At 35.5% G+C, this 16,102-nt stretch overlaps 1 protein-coding gene across 3 annotated transcripts in view; it reads right to left on the reverse strand.

Moving 5' to 3' along the window:
* Positions 1-1,061: 1,061 nt before the first annotated feature.
* The window catches only part of LAMP2 (lysosomal associated membrane protein 2), a 61,022-nt gene continuing 45,981 nt past the window's right edge, over positions 1,062-16,102 (reverse strand). Inside the window, exons 8-9 of one of the 3 annotated variants that reach the window (XM_036270504.1) lie at positions 15,785-15,949; positions 1,062-1,582 (exon numbers count right to left, since the gene is read on the reverse strand). In XM_036270504.1, the coding sequence (XP_036126397.1) occupies positions 1,440-1,582; positions 15,785-15,949 (308 nt within the window). In that variant the 3' untranslated portion in view covers positions 1,062-1,439. Of the gene's footprint in view, positions 1,583-4,724; positions 5,336-12,905; positions 13,084-15,784; positions 15,950-16,102 lie in introns of those variants that run through there. The other 2 variants (XM_036270507.1, XM_036270506.1) reach the window with 2 other exon arrangements.

The raw sequence follows: 16,102 nt of genomic DNA on the forward strand, positions 1-16,102 counted from the left end.
AAGAAAGATGTTGATGAATTTTCTTTCTTTTTAAAAACAATACAGTGGTGAGCATCTGCATTGTGCTGAGAGGTAGAGAGGAACTTGACCCTTGGATTTAATAACAAACTAACTTAAGGTTTAAGCTTAATTTATTATTCCATCAAACATTTTTGAAATGAAGGCAGGTATTTGGAAACTTTTGTTTTTAGTTATATAGAGATAAAATTGCCTGATAAAATAAATATATGCCTTATACTAATAACAGGCTTACAAAGTAGCCACTTGGGCCCTAGAGAAATACAACACTGTTTCCAAATCAAAGGGCAATTCAACAGCCTAGGCAATCAAACGAATACTGGGATGAGTGGTCTCTAGAACCTTACTCCAAAAGCTAGAGCCACTAGAGGTCTCTACCAGGATATAAACCTATATCAAAATAAAAAAATTTACAAAATAATTCCAGTCCAGATTTGGCTAGGAAGCCAAACTGATGACACTTCAGGGCTCGCTAGCCTCTAAAGTTAGCACTTGCAGCTCTGAGAAGAAAGAAATAATACGTTAAAAATATCAATTGGAACTTAGTCACATAGGGAATAGGAGAGTGCAGGAGGCACACAAAGTACAGAAGTTTGTTTTTAATGGAGGATGAATTAACTTTCTGAACAAGTTAAGGCTCTAAGGGAAAAAGCATTCTAAATCATAACCCTAAAACCCATAACCCATTCTATATCAACACTTTTAGAAAAGCCAAATATCTTCATCCTTTGGCATAAACATCAAGTCTGAGATAATCAGTATATTCTAAATTCCAAAGGGGAAGAAAAAAGACATTCTCATTAAAATGTAGTAGCCACTGTTTAACAGTAGTGAGGAAAACAGCCAGACTTTTGCTATTAAATACAGCTTTGTTAAGCTATTTATTTCCTTCATTTTTTAACTAGCAGAAAAACACAGACTTAATACTCTAGATCAGAGGTTGGGAAAGGAAGCCTTATTATGAACCAAATTTTATGTTTGCCTCCAATGAAAATGAATTCATTATTTGCTTGAATTTATTTCCTGAAGCAAGTTAAATTCTCTAACAGCTTTAATATTGCAAATAATGTCAAAGTAGCAAAATATAAGTAACTACAACATATAAAATTATACTTTAGTAGAAATGCTTTCATAATTAGATCCAGAGGCTTAAAATTATTACTTACTAAAAAAACATATTCTAAGCCACAACTTTTCTTTCAATTACACTTTAACAAAGGAAGGGAAAATAGAAAAACAAAAGAAATTGGTCCTAATACATTTTTTTCTTAAATAAGTGCTATTCATGCCCAAGTTAGCTAGCAGTTCACTGAGGTTAGTCTGCATACCTCAGACAACCAATTGCACATTATTTCCTGGCTTTTACGCAACAGAAACATAACTTCTGATAGCAAAACACAAAAAGTACTAGATTTAATTGGCTACACAGACTGATATCCAGTACGACTTTTCCTTCTTCCAATCATATAAGAGATAAAGACAACAATTATAAGGAAGCCCAAGGCCACACCCACTGTGACAGGAATAAGAAAGTTGAGGTCAGAGTCTGCAGAACATTCTTCAGCTGTTAGAAAAGGACAGAAAGCAAGGAAAGGAAATTAGCAAGGAATACAATTAAGCAGAAACAAGAAACAAGCATTTTGAAAATGTACATAGGTTAGTCTTTTAGAACTTTACCCTTATTTTCTCTGTATCCACCCAAATATTTCTAAGCAACTGATCTTCCTATAGGTCTCGTCAGTTCATCTCAAATTACACCTAATGTCTCAGTACAAAAAGCAGAAGGGAAGAGAAAAAAAATCAAAACAGAATCATGCTTGCCTAACAAGGGGAGATTTTATGTTTAATTGTGTAGTAGCACTGGGGAAAAGAACTATCATCTATGCTTAAGACCAATGCTTGAATATTTCCCCACTCCCTTTCTCCCTTGCCACAACTATGATTTAAATATAAATAAGAACTCTGTATTAACAAAATTTAAGTCGGAAAGGACTTAGCATAAAAAATGCAGTATACATTTTTTCACACCGGCAATAGGTAACTATAGGATTATATATAGTTATTATTAGCTGAGCAGTGGCCTGGAAGAATAATAGCAGAATCCCATACATTTCAGTCCATTCCACTAGACCACCAGGAAGTCAGTGTGTGCCATGTAGATTTTGAGCTCTGTATTCAGACAGAACTGAGTTTGAAACTTAATTCCATCAATTACTAGTTAAAGGACCTCGGTCAAGTTATTTAAACTGGGCCTCACTTTCCTCATCTGTAAAAGGGGGATAATTATATCTATATTATAAGGTATTCGATAAATACAATTGTATTTCTAAAGCATCTAATACACATCAGGTGAGCAAGTGTTCTTTCCCTTCTGTTTTCCTCCTGAGTTTGTAATCCCATCCAAGGAAGTTTAGGTTTTGAAGTAGCAAAAAGAGATCAAAATAGAAGTGTTTCAATATATTATTACTGAAAAAGTAAGTATTCAGTACGTTTAACATACTTAAAAGAAGTTGAGGTCATGTGTTATTTATTGAAAGTAGTTAGTGCAGAAGCTCAAAGTGCCCCATTCTGATCTTATAATTTCAAGTTTAAACTATTTTTACTATTCAGTGACTAGATTTTATTGGGACAATTTTGATCAAAATGCTAATAATGGTTTTGTTGACCACGAGATGTGTAATCTCAGAGAAGTTACTTCTCTTTCTGTAAAAGCATAGGGTTAGAATAAATAATCTTTAAGGTCCTTTCCAATATACGTCTAATGCAATTAACAAAATGTGGTATTTGGTATGATCATGATAAGTAATAACTTGATTTTTCTCTAAGTTTATCCTTTCCTCCTCTTGCTCTTATGTCATTTATAAAAAAGAAAAACAGTTGCTAAGGTTCTGAGTAGATGAATTTCAGTAATTATGGTAGTCTTTGTTGAAAGGATTTACTCTATTTTATTTAAAAAATATGTTTTTTTCAACAATGAGGTATCACCTCACACCTGTCAGAATGGCCGCCATCAACAAATCATCAAACAACAAGTGTTGGCGAGGGTGTGGAGAAAAGGGGACACTAGCACACTGCTAGTGCGAATGCAGACTGGTGCAGCCACTATGGAAAACAATATGGTGTTATCTCAAGAAATTAAAAATTGAACTTCTATTTGACCCAGTGATCCCACTGCTAGGAATATACCCTAAGAAGCCTGAAACACCAATCAGGAAGAATATATGTACCCCCATGTTCATAGCAGCACTATTTACAATAGCTAAGATTTGGAAACAGCCCAAGTGTCCATCAGTAGATGAATGGATAAAAAAGCTGTGGTACATATACACAATGGAGTACTATGCAGTGGTAAGAAAGAAAGATGACATGAGGGACCTGGAAAGTATTATCCTAAGTGAAATAAGCCAAGCAGAAAAAGACAAATACCACATGATCTCACTTATATACGGAATATAATGAACATAACAGTCTGAGGAATACAGTAGACCCAGAAACATGGAAGTAGGGCACAGACTGACATCCCTCAGAAGAGGAGGTGGGTGGGGGTGGGAAGAGATAAACCACAGAACTTATATGCATGTATGCATGACCAATGGACACGGACAACTAAGCCGGGGACGGGGCGGGGGTGAGGTGGGGAGGGGGGTGCCAATGGGGTAAAAAAGTGAAATATCTGTAACAAAAAAATAAATAAAAAATTAAATAAATAAATAAATAATTTTTTTTTTCTTTATTGATTTTAGAGAAAGAGGAAGGGAGAGAGATATAGAAATATCAGTGAGAGAGAACATTGATTGGCCACCTCCTGCATGCCCCTCACTGGGGATTGGGCCCACAACCTGGGCATGTGCCCTGATCGGGAATCGAACCAGTGACCTCTTGGTGCATAGGTCGACACTCAACCACTGAGCTTACACTGGCCAGGTAGATTTACTGTATTTTAATGAAAGCCTTCAGAGACTGATAGTTGGGTACCAAAATACTGCAATCAGTGAGTTACAGAAATTCTGAACAAGCCAATGTACACATAGAATGAATAAAATAATCATTTCATTGTGAAAGTCTTCTCAAGTCTATTGATTAAGCTTCTTTCTTGTTTTTATATTCAATATCTGTGCTGCACTTATAACAAGGAATATGCTTCAATAGGGGCTGATTATCCAGCTCATTTTAATAATGCCAACAGCTTCTCTCTACTCTCCATCTATGCTCTGTTCCCAGGGACCTAGTTGCTATGCTTAACTGCATCCCTTCTGAGATTTCTGTTAGCTTATATTTCATAAGTACCAGTCTGATGACAACACTAAATAGATTTTAATGCTCTAGCGATCAACAAGATGAAGTAGAGAAACACAACACAATCTGTCCTAATTAGTTCATAGAATACTTCTATCTTTCAATGCTAATCAGGCATCCAAAGATGAGAATAACAAAGAAAAAGAAAAAGCTAAGAGGTTAAATATGTTTGAATCTTTTCAGTCTATATTTATGAAAAAGAAACATTTAAAAAAACTAACTCTGAAGCCAGTTTAAGTTCTGTTGTGGCCTTTGGATCTATTGTTTGCCTAGGTTCGGGGGAGGGAATCACAAGCCTGAGATACTGACTTCATCCTTAACTTGGACTCAAAGAAATCAACAAAAAGTCACATAACCTAAGAAATGCTCATGGTCCTGAGGACACTTAACTGAAAACCAAGTTTGAGTATATCTGATGGGCATTTATGCCACATCAATATTTAATGAATTATGTGCAAAGGCACTGAGTTTAAATTGGTATAGTTCTTATACATTGACACAGAACACCAGTTGTGAAATAGTAATTATTAATTCTATTAAGAGACAGCTACATATTTTGTTCTTATAATGATCATGTTAATAAGTTTAAGGCATCTTAGATTAGGATAAAAATTTGGCCAAGGCTTCTTAAGATAGACCTTAAAACATTGCACACCAATGTTCTTTTTAACAAGTTTGTCTTCGGGACCAGTAGAGACAATATTTTTTATTTTAAGCTGATCAAAGATAACAATTTTTTATTAATAAAGATTTATCTCAAAATGCTAGCACTGACTTAATTCCAATAAATCAATCTTAAGGAGCAAAGTGTTTCAAAATTAAGAGGCAAGAGAATCTTGTTATGTGCATGTATTTTTATATAATCAATCAGATTGCAGGTTCTAAAATTGCTCATATCCAGTGTGATGGCGCTTGAGACCAATAAAGTAAGCCAGCAACACTAGAATAAGTACTCCTGCCAATGCTGCTCCCACCGCTATGGGCACAAGGAAGTTGTCGTCATCTGCACTGCAGTCTTGAGCTAGATGTGAAGAAAGGAAATTGAGAACAGAAACAGTGACAAAACTTCAAATCTGTAAATTTTAAGTTAAAATGACATCATGTCCCAACACGTTTTTTTACATCCAAGTGACAAGTCATTGGCATTCATTACCAGCAAATAAGATATTCCACAAAAGTAATTTTCCAAATAACCAAATCATACACTTTTAAGTACCCCCAAAATAGTCATTTTTGAATGAAAGATATATAAAATGATTATATACTTCCCAGATTTCTTAAACAGAAGATAATGGATAAATATAATTAGCCTTTCCTTGATGATAATGCTGAGCATTCAGAGGCAAACTGTTATGATGTTGAAAAAGCAGAGTGGGACACTGCAGGTCATGAAGTATTAATGAAATGAACCAAGTGAACAACTAACTATATTCTGCAGACGTAAGAACTCACTGCATAGCAATCTGGGGTCATTTAGTAGTTGGAAAAGATTTAGACTGGCCCTGACAGTATAACCATCTGCCTCAAGATGTTCCGTCCAGTGTGAGAGTCAGACAAGAAAATCAGTGGTTATAATTTGAAAATAGGCTGTAACAGGGGCAGGCAACACACAAAGTATCACGGAAGTGTTTCAGAGGCAAATTCAACTCAGTCTTGTTACATAAGACATTCTTTAAAAGAAATGACATTGGAACTGTGTTTTTTAAAAATGACATTGGAACTGTGTTTTTTATTGATTTTTTTTTTTTATAGACAGAAGAAGGGAGAAAGAGATAGAAACATTGATGTGAGAAAGAAATTGATCGGCTGCCTCCTGCATGCCCCCTATTGGTTATAGAGTCCACAGGCATGTGCCCTGACTGGGAATCAAACCGGGACCTCTCAGTCCATGGGACGATGCTCAATCCACTAAGCCACACCAGCCAGGGTGGAGCTGTGTTTTTAAAGATGAGTGGGAATTAACCATGCAGGTAATGGGAAAAGGGCACCCCATGTGTAGGGAACAGCACAGACAAAAATAAGGAGGGTATAAAAACATGGCACTTCAGGGTAAATGCAAAAAGGTTGGCATAGCCTGGCCGGTGTGGCTCAGTAGTAGAGCGTTGACCCAAGCACCAAGAGGTCACTGGTTCAATTCCCAGTCAGGGCACATGCCCAGGTTGTGGGCCAAATCCCTAGTGGGGGGCGTGCAGGAAGCAGTCAATCGATGTTCTCTCTCATCAATGTTTCTATCTCTTTCTCCCTCTCCCATCCTCTCTCTCTAAAATCAATACAGAAAAAAAATTTAAAAAAAGAAGGTTGGTGTAGCTAGATCATTGTATCAAGAGGTACTCTTGGCTGAAAAAAGCAGGAAAAGGGTACTCTTCTCACAAAGGCACTGTATGCTCTAGGTAGTTTGGCCTTATACTGATAGCAAAAAAAAAAAAAAAAGGGCAGCAAGGTTTTAAGCAGGATATTTGTTTCAGAAGTTATGGCAGATGAAAGACTGGTGGTATTAAGTTAGGAGGCGCCTCTATTGTTAGAGTCCAGATATCCAATAATGTGGTCCTAAACTGGGTTAACAAAGTGCAAATGCATAAGGGACAGACTAGAGATCCGATTAGAAGACAGAATTGACCAAATGGATGTCAGGGGTGTGGTAGGAGGAGATAATCTGAATAGTTTCCAATTCCACACATAGCGTCAGTGCCTGACTATGTAGATGCTGGTACCAGTTCACGATGATAGGGAATACAGGAGGAAGAATATATGCATTTTAGTTTTGCTTGTAGTTTTTTTGTGTGTGGGAGTTGTTTTTTTAATTTTTAAAAATATTGTGTATGGGGGAGGGTGGAGAGGAATATGTGGAAGAGGGGGATGTTCAGTTTTAAATCTGCTGAGTTTAAGATATATGTGCCTGAACCAAGTGGTTGATGAACTTAAGTGGTAGTTAAAACCATGGACAAAAATATTTCTCAGTGATGGCAAGTAATAAAAAGAGGAGCAGAGGCAAAACCCTTGGGAACATCCATATTTGAGGGGTAAAGGAGCAAGAAAAAGAAGTAGAAAAGAGCCCGGCCAATGTGGCTTAGTGGATTGAGCATCATCCCCTGGACTGAGAGGTCCTGGTTCAATTCCCAGTCACAGCACATTCCCAAGTTGTGGGCTTAAACCCCAGTAGGGGCTGTGCAGGAGGCAGCCGATTGATGTTTCTCTTTCACATCAATGTTTCTATCTCACTCTCCCTCTCTCTCTAAAAAAATCAATAAAAATAAATATTTTTTTTAAAAAGTAGAGCCCGGCTGGTGTGGCTCAGTGGTTGAGTGTTGACCCATGCACCAAGAGGTTGCTGGTTTGACTCCTGGTCAGAGCACATGCCCAGATTGTGGGCCCAATCCCCAGTGCGGGGCATGCAGGAGGCGGCCAATCGATGTTCTCTCTCATTGATGTTTCTATCTCTCCCTTCCCCTTCCACTCTCTCTAAAACCAATAAAGAAAAAAAATTTTTTTAAAGAAGTAGAAAAAGGCAGGTAGAAAATAGTGCCATGGAAGCCAATGAAGGAAACAGTTTCAAGTAGCATAGGAGAATACTGTAAAATATTAGTGAAGTCTGAGAAATGGCAATTGGATTCAACAGTGTGGAGGCTGAGAGCTATGAGTCAAATTGCTGCAGGTTTAAGAGTGAACAGTAAGTGACTGGTAGATAAAGAACTTGGGATGGGGAACACACAATACTTGTTTCAAGAAGTTTAGAAGAACAGAAAAGACAATAAGGATGTAATTATACAGGGGACATGGGGTCAAGAAAGGATATCTTCAAGGAGGAAGAGACAAAAATGTTCATAAGATGAGGGAAAGAGTCATTAGCATTTGACAGGTTGGAGATGCTGAATGGTACAAGGTTTCCTAAGAGGTAGAAGAAATGGGATTCCAGTAGCACTGACCAGGAAGAGAAAACCTACAGAGACTGGAGAGGATGAAAGAATGAGTGATACAAGTGGAGATAACGTTTACAAAAAGGGAAGAAGGCTAAGATGTTGAATCACTTCTCACTATTTTTCCATTTCCTGGAGTCATATTGCCCTGGATCTCTTCCTAGCTTACAATCTACCAGGGATGGATAAATCAGATAATTAGAATTTGTGTCGAAAATAAGAATGAACAGGCCACAAGGCAATTCTGACTGTGTTTGCATTTAAGAAATGTGCCAGGCTAGCCTCTGAGGCAACAACTGGGAACAAGATGCAGTCCTGGGGTTTATGGACTTTATGACATCAACTGTGGCTGCCAGCTCAATGATCTTTTTTATTTGCTTCTTGGTTCTCTTAAAAATTCAGATAGCTGAGGTTGCCAGATGTGACTTGTGACTATACGGTGTTTGTTAAGAGCACTAAGTTAGCTTCTCCCTTTCAATTTCCCAAAGTATCACCCAGCATATAAACTATTAGGTAACATATACCATATAGTATAGTATTATGCCTTGGATTTAATATAACTTTTTTAAAAAAAGTTATTAATCTCTTATTCTGGCAATGAATTCAATCATCTTTCCCAAATTGAGTATTTGGTCTAGTACTGAAACAACCTTCACAAATAATGCTAAGGCTTTCATGTAAGACAAATATTCCCAAGTAGATCAAAAAGGCAATTCCACTAATACAAAGATATTTCTAGATGCTGTCACTTATTTAAAATGATCTCAATTAACATGTGAAGTATTAACTTATAATAACTAATGATTTTGTACATTCAACCTTTAAAGATTCTTTAAGTAATGGAAAGATATTTTGGTAAAACAGCAATTTTAATAGGATCATGTCCTGAAGAAAAAATCTCATTCTATAAGTCATTTTGACCTGATCTATTTGCCTAATGTACACTTGAGATAGTACTGAAAATATTTTGGGGGAAAGGAAAAGTATATTTTTGAAAGAGTTTAATAGTCACAGAAGCAGGGAAGATTTTTAAAGATAAAAAAAATGCAAGGACACTGAAATTTCAATGAAAAGTTTCTTGTACATTAAACAGATTGTTATCTTCAATTTTCTGTTAGTTCAGAAATCTTTCAAATATAACATCCAGTGTAAGTTGGATCGCTAAGATATATATTTATAACAAAATGTAAATAAAAAGCTCCTCTTAAAAACCAATTGTGTCAAATTTCTCTTTGGAAAAAATCAGTGTTAGAAATCACAGTCTTATGTGACATCTTTTTTATTGTATATCTTTTAGATCTATAACCAAACTGAAGTATATCACATGAATCTGAAAATATAACTTGAAGCTATTCAATATCACCCAAACATGTCTATACTACTTTCAAAATCAAAATATAGCAATTATTGATATAGAAAGTTAGTTACCAGGGTAAAGGATAAGGATATGTGTGGGAGAGAGAAGAGCCCAAGCCAATTTGACATTATCTACCTAAACAGAGATGAAATGCTCTAATTTAAAAAAATATCTGCGCCTTATAAGAATTCCTCCTAAAAAATAAAACTTAAGATGCTGTATTTTACACTGTATGTAAAGTATGTTCTTGATACATAAGAAGGAGTTTATCAAATTTCTTATATACTCAAATCTTCACTGAAATGGAAAATTACTGCCCAAAAGAAATAGAGTAACAGGATTTTAAGACCTTCAGCTTTAAGATACCCCAGAAGTTAAGCATCTTGACCAAAGTTACATGGTAGCTAGTTGCAGAGGTGGGAGCTGTGATGATTAACTGGCCAGTCACATGGCTTAACTGGGTAATCCAGAGGGAAGTTATAAGCCAGACTGCTAAATTTGTGTTTGTGAGTGTGTGTATGTGTGTGTGTATGAGAGATATACTAAGGTTCAAGTATTGTAGGGTATCTGAGAAATTACGCACAATCCCATTTTGGTTTGGATCAGTAGCTTGGATTGTATGGATGCAATGTACAGCTGCTATGTATAGATATTAAATATCAACCTCATTTTAGGAGTTAAGAAAAGTGCACAACACAATACTTTGACACTTCTCACTAAGAAATATTCTTGATCACTTATTCCCCAACTGGCTAGCACAACAATTTAGCTGGGGAGCTTACACTTACACACACACACACACACACACACACATGCACACGCGCACACACACGTATGCCTCATTCCAGACCTGCTAAATTAAATATTAAATGCTCTAGTAATGGCGCTTGGAATCTGAATTTTATAAGAAGCTTCCCAGGTGATTCTTATTCTGTAGCCAGCCCAGCATCAGTAGAGACCCATGTATAAGACCACTCTTTGAGATAGTAAAATATAATACAACAGAATATATTGGAAATAACTTAGTTCTAATTGTAAGCATTTGCAAAGTTTTTCCTTTTGGAAGAAATTGCCATTATGTGGTATACAAATTATTGACTTTAACCAACAGGAAAAAATGTGAGCAAATTTCCTTAAGAAATAAAAGAATCTTTATTGTTTGTTTTCGAAGCAATATGTTGAGCAAATAGACAAGCACATATCTAGAGAAATACCGTACATCAACTAGTGGCTTAAACATTTGACAAAAAAACATGAGAATTATTTACATGGACCAGTTTCTTTATACAAATGCTAACACATGAGAAACACCCAGAAACATATGGAGTGTTAAACCCAGTAAAGCAAATGAAACTACAAAAGGTACAAAGAGCATGTGGCTATAGGAAATAATAATGGAAATAACCGTATATAAACTGGCCCATGTAAAATATAAAAATATTCAATGAATTCAGATCTTCTAGAAAACAGTGCTAATTAGAGGTATTTTAATAGGAATCAGGTATATAATTAAATGTAGCGACTTTTAGAAACATTAACAGCATTAAGCCAGTGCCACCCACTTATGCTTTTAATTTCTTTTTTTAAGCTGCTTTGTTTTGACTCATGAGAAATATCTAAGACCTACATTCTTATAACCATTATCCATTCTTCTAAGGTTAACAATCTTACACAAGATACTATTTAAATAAAACATAATTTTAAAATATAAGATTTATATTTAGTCCTTGATAAGCTTTAAGAGAGGGGCTGATCAGAAATCTGATTCTGAGTCAGTAAGATTTTCAGGCTACTCTAAACAGAGAGCAAATTTAAGAAAATATTCAGCACTCCAATATAACTCGAAAGATAGTTATAGACATACACATGCTAACAGGCAATTGCTTGTGTGTGTGTGTGTTTTTAGCTAGACTACCAAAATAATTCAACATTAATACTATTTGGAACCCAGATATCTCATTTTCTAGTGAATGGGGGTATAGATATCTCTCATCCCAAAAAAACTCAGGCACCTTCAGTATATGGCTGTGTATTAACAATTTCTAAATATTCGCCCAGCCATTCCAACAAAAAACACCCAGAAAAATACTTGATATGTTAAGAATGAGGATGAAATGTTTTGCTTTCTCATATCAACATTAGGTGGTGCACAGTAGATGGACAACTGGTGAATTTCCCAAGAGGACAAAACTAAACACAAAATTCATGAATCATTAATGATTCTACCATAATGAACAATAATAATATAAGTTTTGATTAGCACAGAACCATTTAAATGGGAAAGCCAAATTAGTAAATGTTGTAGCAATCAATGTAAGCTGGAAACAAAGAAAATTTTTTTTTTTAAGAACAATGTTTTAATGGAGAAGGCCAACACTTTTGGGTTAGGTGCAAATTATAACTCTAAGTGCTCTTCTTTATCTAGGTTCTCGGACATACTGGCATTTCTTCTTTAAGGAAAATAAAAGGCGAAAAAGGAATAAAACACACTACTGTTACCGAGGACACTGGAAGTCTAAAGAGAAGTCTACATTAACTTTAACACTACAGGTAGAGGCCAATTTACGGGTACAGAAGACTAATGCCCAAAAAGTGACACTGCCTAGCAATTATCTCTAAAGCACCTAGAAAATTGAAATGCCCAGCTGGAATAGTTTTGTATCTTGCAATTTAAAAGATTGAAATATGCAGTTATTTTAAAAAAGCTTCAATAATAAGCTCAACACCTATTCTAAAATTTCAAAAGCTTTGCATCTTTTGTCATTACAGCTACATTAAATATAAATGTATTAAAAAAGTATTAGGAATGCAGTCATTGCTAAGAACATAATAATACTAGACTCTGTTCAAATCTACTGGCATATCTCTCATAGGTCAAATATGCAGCAATGTCAAAGCAGCTAAGTTAATCTGCAAACAAAATCACAGAAAAAAATGCAAAAGGAGCAAGTACAAATCCACTGTAGAATGTACTGTCTCAATTTAACCACATGCATGAAAACAAATCTTTTTAAAAACTGTTTTTCCTAAACTGTATATTTCTAGTCAGAATAGCTAAAGTAAAAACACTGAAATACTAAATCAAGCCAATAAAATAGAACCTATAATCCAGGTGATTTTGCACATGCCTTTTGCTCTAGAAACAACAGATTTAAATGCCTTGGTTGGGAAAACCAAATTCATGTGACCAATTTGTAGTTTCTAGTTTTGGGGTGTCTGTGTTTAAGTACAAAATCCCCCATACCACCAGTTCTAAGATCAGAACTACAAGTAAATATACTTTAAATTGAATAGTATTACATGTTGGAACTTGTACTTGCTTTATTATTTTGGAACAGACATCGCATATGGATTAGTATTACAGAGTCTGATATCCAGCATAACTTTTTCTTCTGCCAATAAGGTAAGCAATCACTATAACGATAATCAAGCCTGAAAGACCAGCACCAACTATAATTGGTATTAGAATGGTGTCATCATCCAGCGAACACTCCTGCGCTGTAGGTGAGAAAAAGTGTGTAACAAATAATGAGTATAATCAAAAAAGAATGTCTCAAAGTAAAAGATGTTGATTCAAAATTCAGAACTGCTCTTACAAGTTCAACTTCAAGTAATTAAGACAGGTATATTTTAAAATCCTAAACTTATTTGTCCTTTCATTCGTGTATGTGTGTATATATATTCATATATATATGAATACATATATACTCATATCCATGAGTAAACACATACGTGTGTTTATTTATATTCAAAGTCCTTTCCAAAACAGGAATATTACTTTATTAGAAATGAAGAGAGCTAATCTAGCCCATTTCACATGGCCAGATGAGCCTCTTAGTGGTAGAATGAATGTCTTTTGGGAGACTGGGACCAGATCAGGAAGGTTTAATCATGGGATTAGGATGGCCAAGAACTAAAAATGGCTTTTAAACATTTTTAAATAGTTGCAAAAAAATTAAAGAAGAATATTTGAGACATGAGAATTATATAGAATTCAAATTTCAGTATCTACAAATAAAGTTTTACTGAACACAGCCACACTCATTTGTTTACTGTCTATGGTTGTATTCGTGCTACAATAGAAGAGTTGACTAGTTGTGACAGAGACCATATGGCCTTCAAACCTAAAAAACTTACTGTCTGAGCCTTTAAAGAAAAGTATACAGATCCCTGAACTTAGTACATGATTTTAGTGGCTGCAAAGATCAAGAAACTGGGACTGCTTACTAATTTAAGTGTTCATTATTACATTTATCATATATTTATCAATCTGGTCAGGACTAACAGTCCACAGAGGCTACTTTTTTCTATTTCTAGGGAGTAGTATGACCCAGTAAAATCCAATCAACAGTCTTTTACTTTACTGCAAGTCTATTTCTTTCTTTTATATAGACAAGTATTATCAGAGCATTGTATTTATAGGTATCCACAGTGAAGAGTCTAGCCCCACAAATCAATTATGCATTCATGATCAATTCTGAGGTTGGCAAAAGTAGGTTTACAGTTGTTCGTATGGAAAAATACAAATAAAAAATAATAATATAAGAATAAACTCTGGCCCTGGCCAGTTTGGCTCAGCAGTTAGAGTGTCAGTCTGCGGACCAAAGAGGCCTGGGTTCGGTTTCCACTAAGTGCACACACCTCGGTTGCAGTTTGTCCCCGTCCCAGCTGGGGTTGTGTGGGTGGCAACCACTCGATGTGTCTCTCTCACATCAATGTTTCTTTCTCTCTTTCTCTCTCTTCCTCCAGCTCTATCTAAAGATAAATGCAAAAAGTGTCCTCAGGTGAGGATAAAAAAAAAAAAGAATAAACTCTTTTGCATACTCACAACTATAAACCTACTTTTGCCAATCCCTGTATTACATGTTGTATAGTCCTTTAGGTGATATTTTAAATTCGATGTACATAAAAAGCGAAGTCTTGAATTAGAGAAATTACAGAGCTCATCTCTATTTAGCAGACTAGATATACAGGTTTGAGCTGTATTATACTGCAAATGATATACTGTTAAATTCTAAACACAAATCTGGGCCTAAATTTAAGTAATAATGTAGAGGAGCTAGATAAAGATTTCAAGAAGAAAATTATTAAAGGATCAAAATAATTTAAGTGAAAAAGAAAAATAGATAACCCTGGCCAGTTTGGCTCAGCGGTTGGAGTGTTGGCCTGTGGACCAGAGAGTCCCGTGTTCAGTTCTTGCTAGGGGCACATACAAAAAAACAAAACAACAGATAAAAGGTAAAATAAATTTTGAAAAAAGTTTTTAAGTGTGATTAACCTCTCTCATCACAAAAATGGTAGGGTAAAGAATCCAATTTATTTTCACCTAACCAAGTTGGGCTAGGTGTTCAACACTACTGCAAAAGTAGTTGAATGACTCAAAGCATACTTACTTTTAAACACAGCTTCTACGTTTCCTTCTAAACCATGGAATTGTTTAAAATGCTGTGGATGACTGGACAAGAGTGCTCAGCAGAGCAATAACCCACAAACCCCCAATTTTAAGTAAATGGTTTAAAAGGACAAGTTAATTAAGAAATTTTATGTACTATTTTTCTTCATGCACATTTTAATCTTATAATGCCAAATGCATCTTTCATATTTGTATAAACACAGTTGTAAGCTCTTCACAAAGTTTTCATTAAAAATCTGATAAACACCATCATTGGGACTGAGTAGATTTTCAAAATGACACATTTACATTGGCACATGCTTTTAAAACTCTCCAAATCATTCTGTCTGGCCAAAACATAGTTCATGATATTTGAGGCTTTGCTACTGTAATCTTCTGTCTCAACAAAATGTGACCAAACTGCTTTTATTTGAGTATTCCAGCTAGAAGATGGCTCCAAGGCAGCTGCAAGAAGCTCAAAGCTGCTGCTCCAAAGTGCCATCCTTCCTATAAACTAAAACCTGGGGGGGAGCGTCCCTACCTTAAGTAAAGCTCACGTAAAGCTTCTATCAGTTTTTAGCTTTAAGAACTTTGTTGAAAATGGTTTTCAGATGACAAAAAAATCTACTTTGAGCAAAATGATGAGCCAAATATAGAGTAACACAACTTGCTCAAGGCTTTGAGAACTCTACAAGGGAGTTGAGAGGTGAATTCACATTTCTCTATTTCAATGCTTAAGTCTCCATGACTCAAAGGAAAAGTCAACATAAGACCATTAATTATTAATAAAACTGGCTTGATTCTTACCTGTAGAGTACTTTCCTTCTATCACACTGAAAGGCTGAACCCTTAGACCAAAGGTATTTATCTGAAATGCTCCAGACACTGAAACCGTCTGCTCTTTGTTGCACATATAAGAACTTCCCAGGGGGGCATCCCAGTAGCTAAGATTGTTATTTGCAGTGCTGAAAACTTTAAAGGAAAAAATATGTTAGTAACTTCTTATCCTTTCAACATAAAAGTGGGACAGTCCTCAGGATTTTTCAGTGAAGTTTAAGAGCTTGGGGTACAAGGTCTACCTACAAAAAGCAATTCTTCCGATCACTACGTTCCCTATCTTTCCTT

The sequence above is a fragment of the Molossus molossus genome, unplaced genomic scaffold, assembly GCF_014108415.1.
Source record: "Molossus molossus isolate mMolMol1 unplaced genomic scaffold, mMolMol1.p scaffold_m16_p_2, whole genome shotgun sequence".
NCBI classification, from domain to species: Eukaryota; Metazoa; Chordata; class Mammalia; order Chiroptera; family Molossidae; genus Molossus; species Molossus molossus.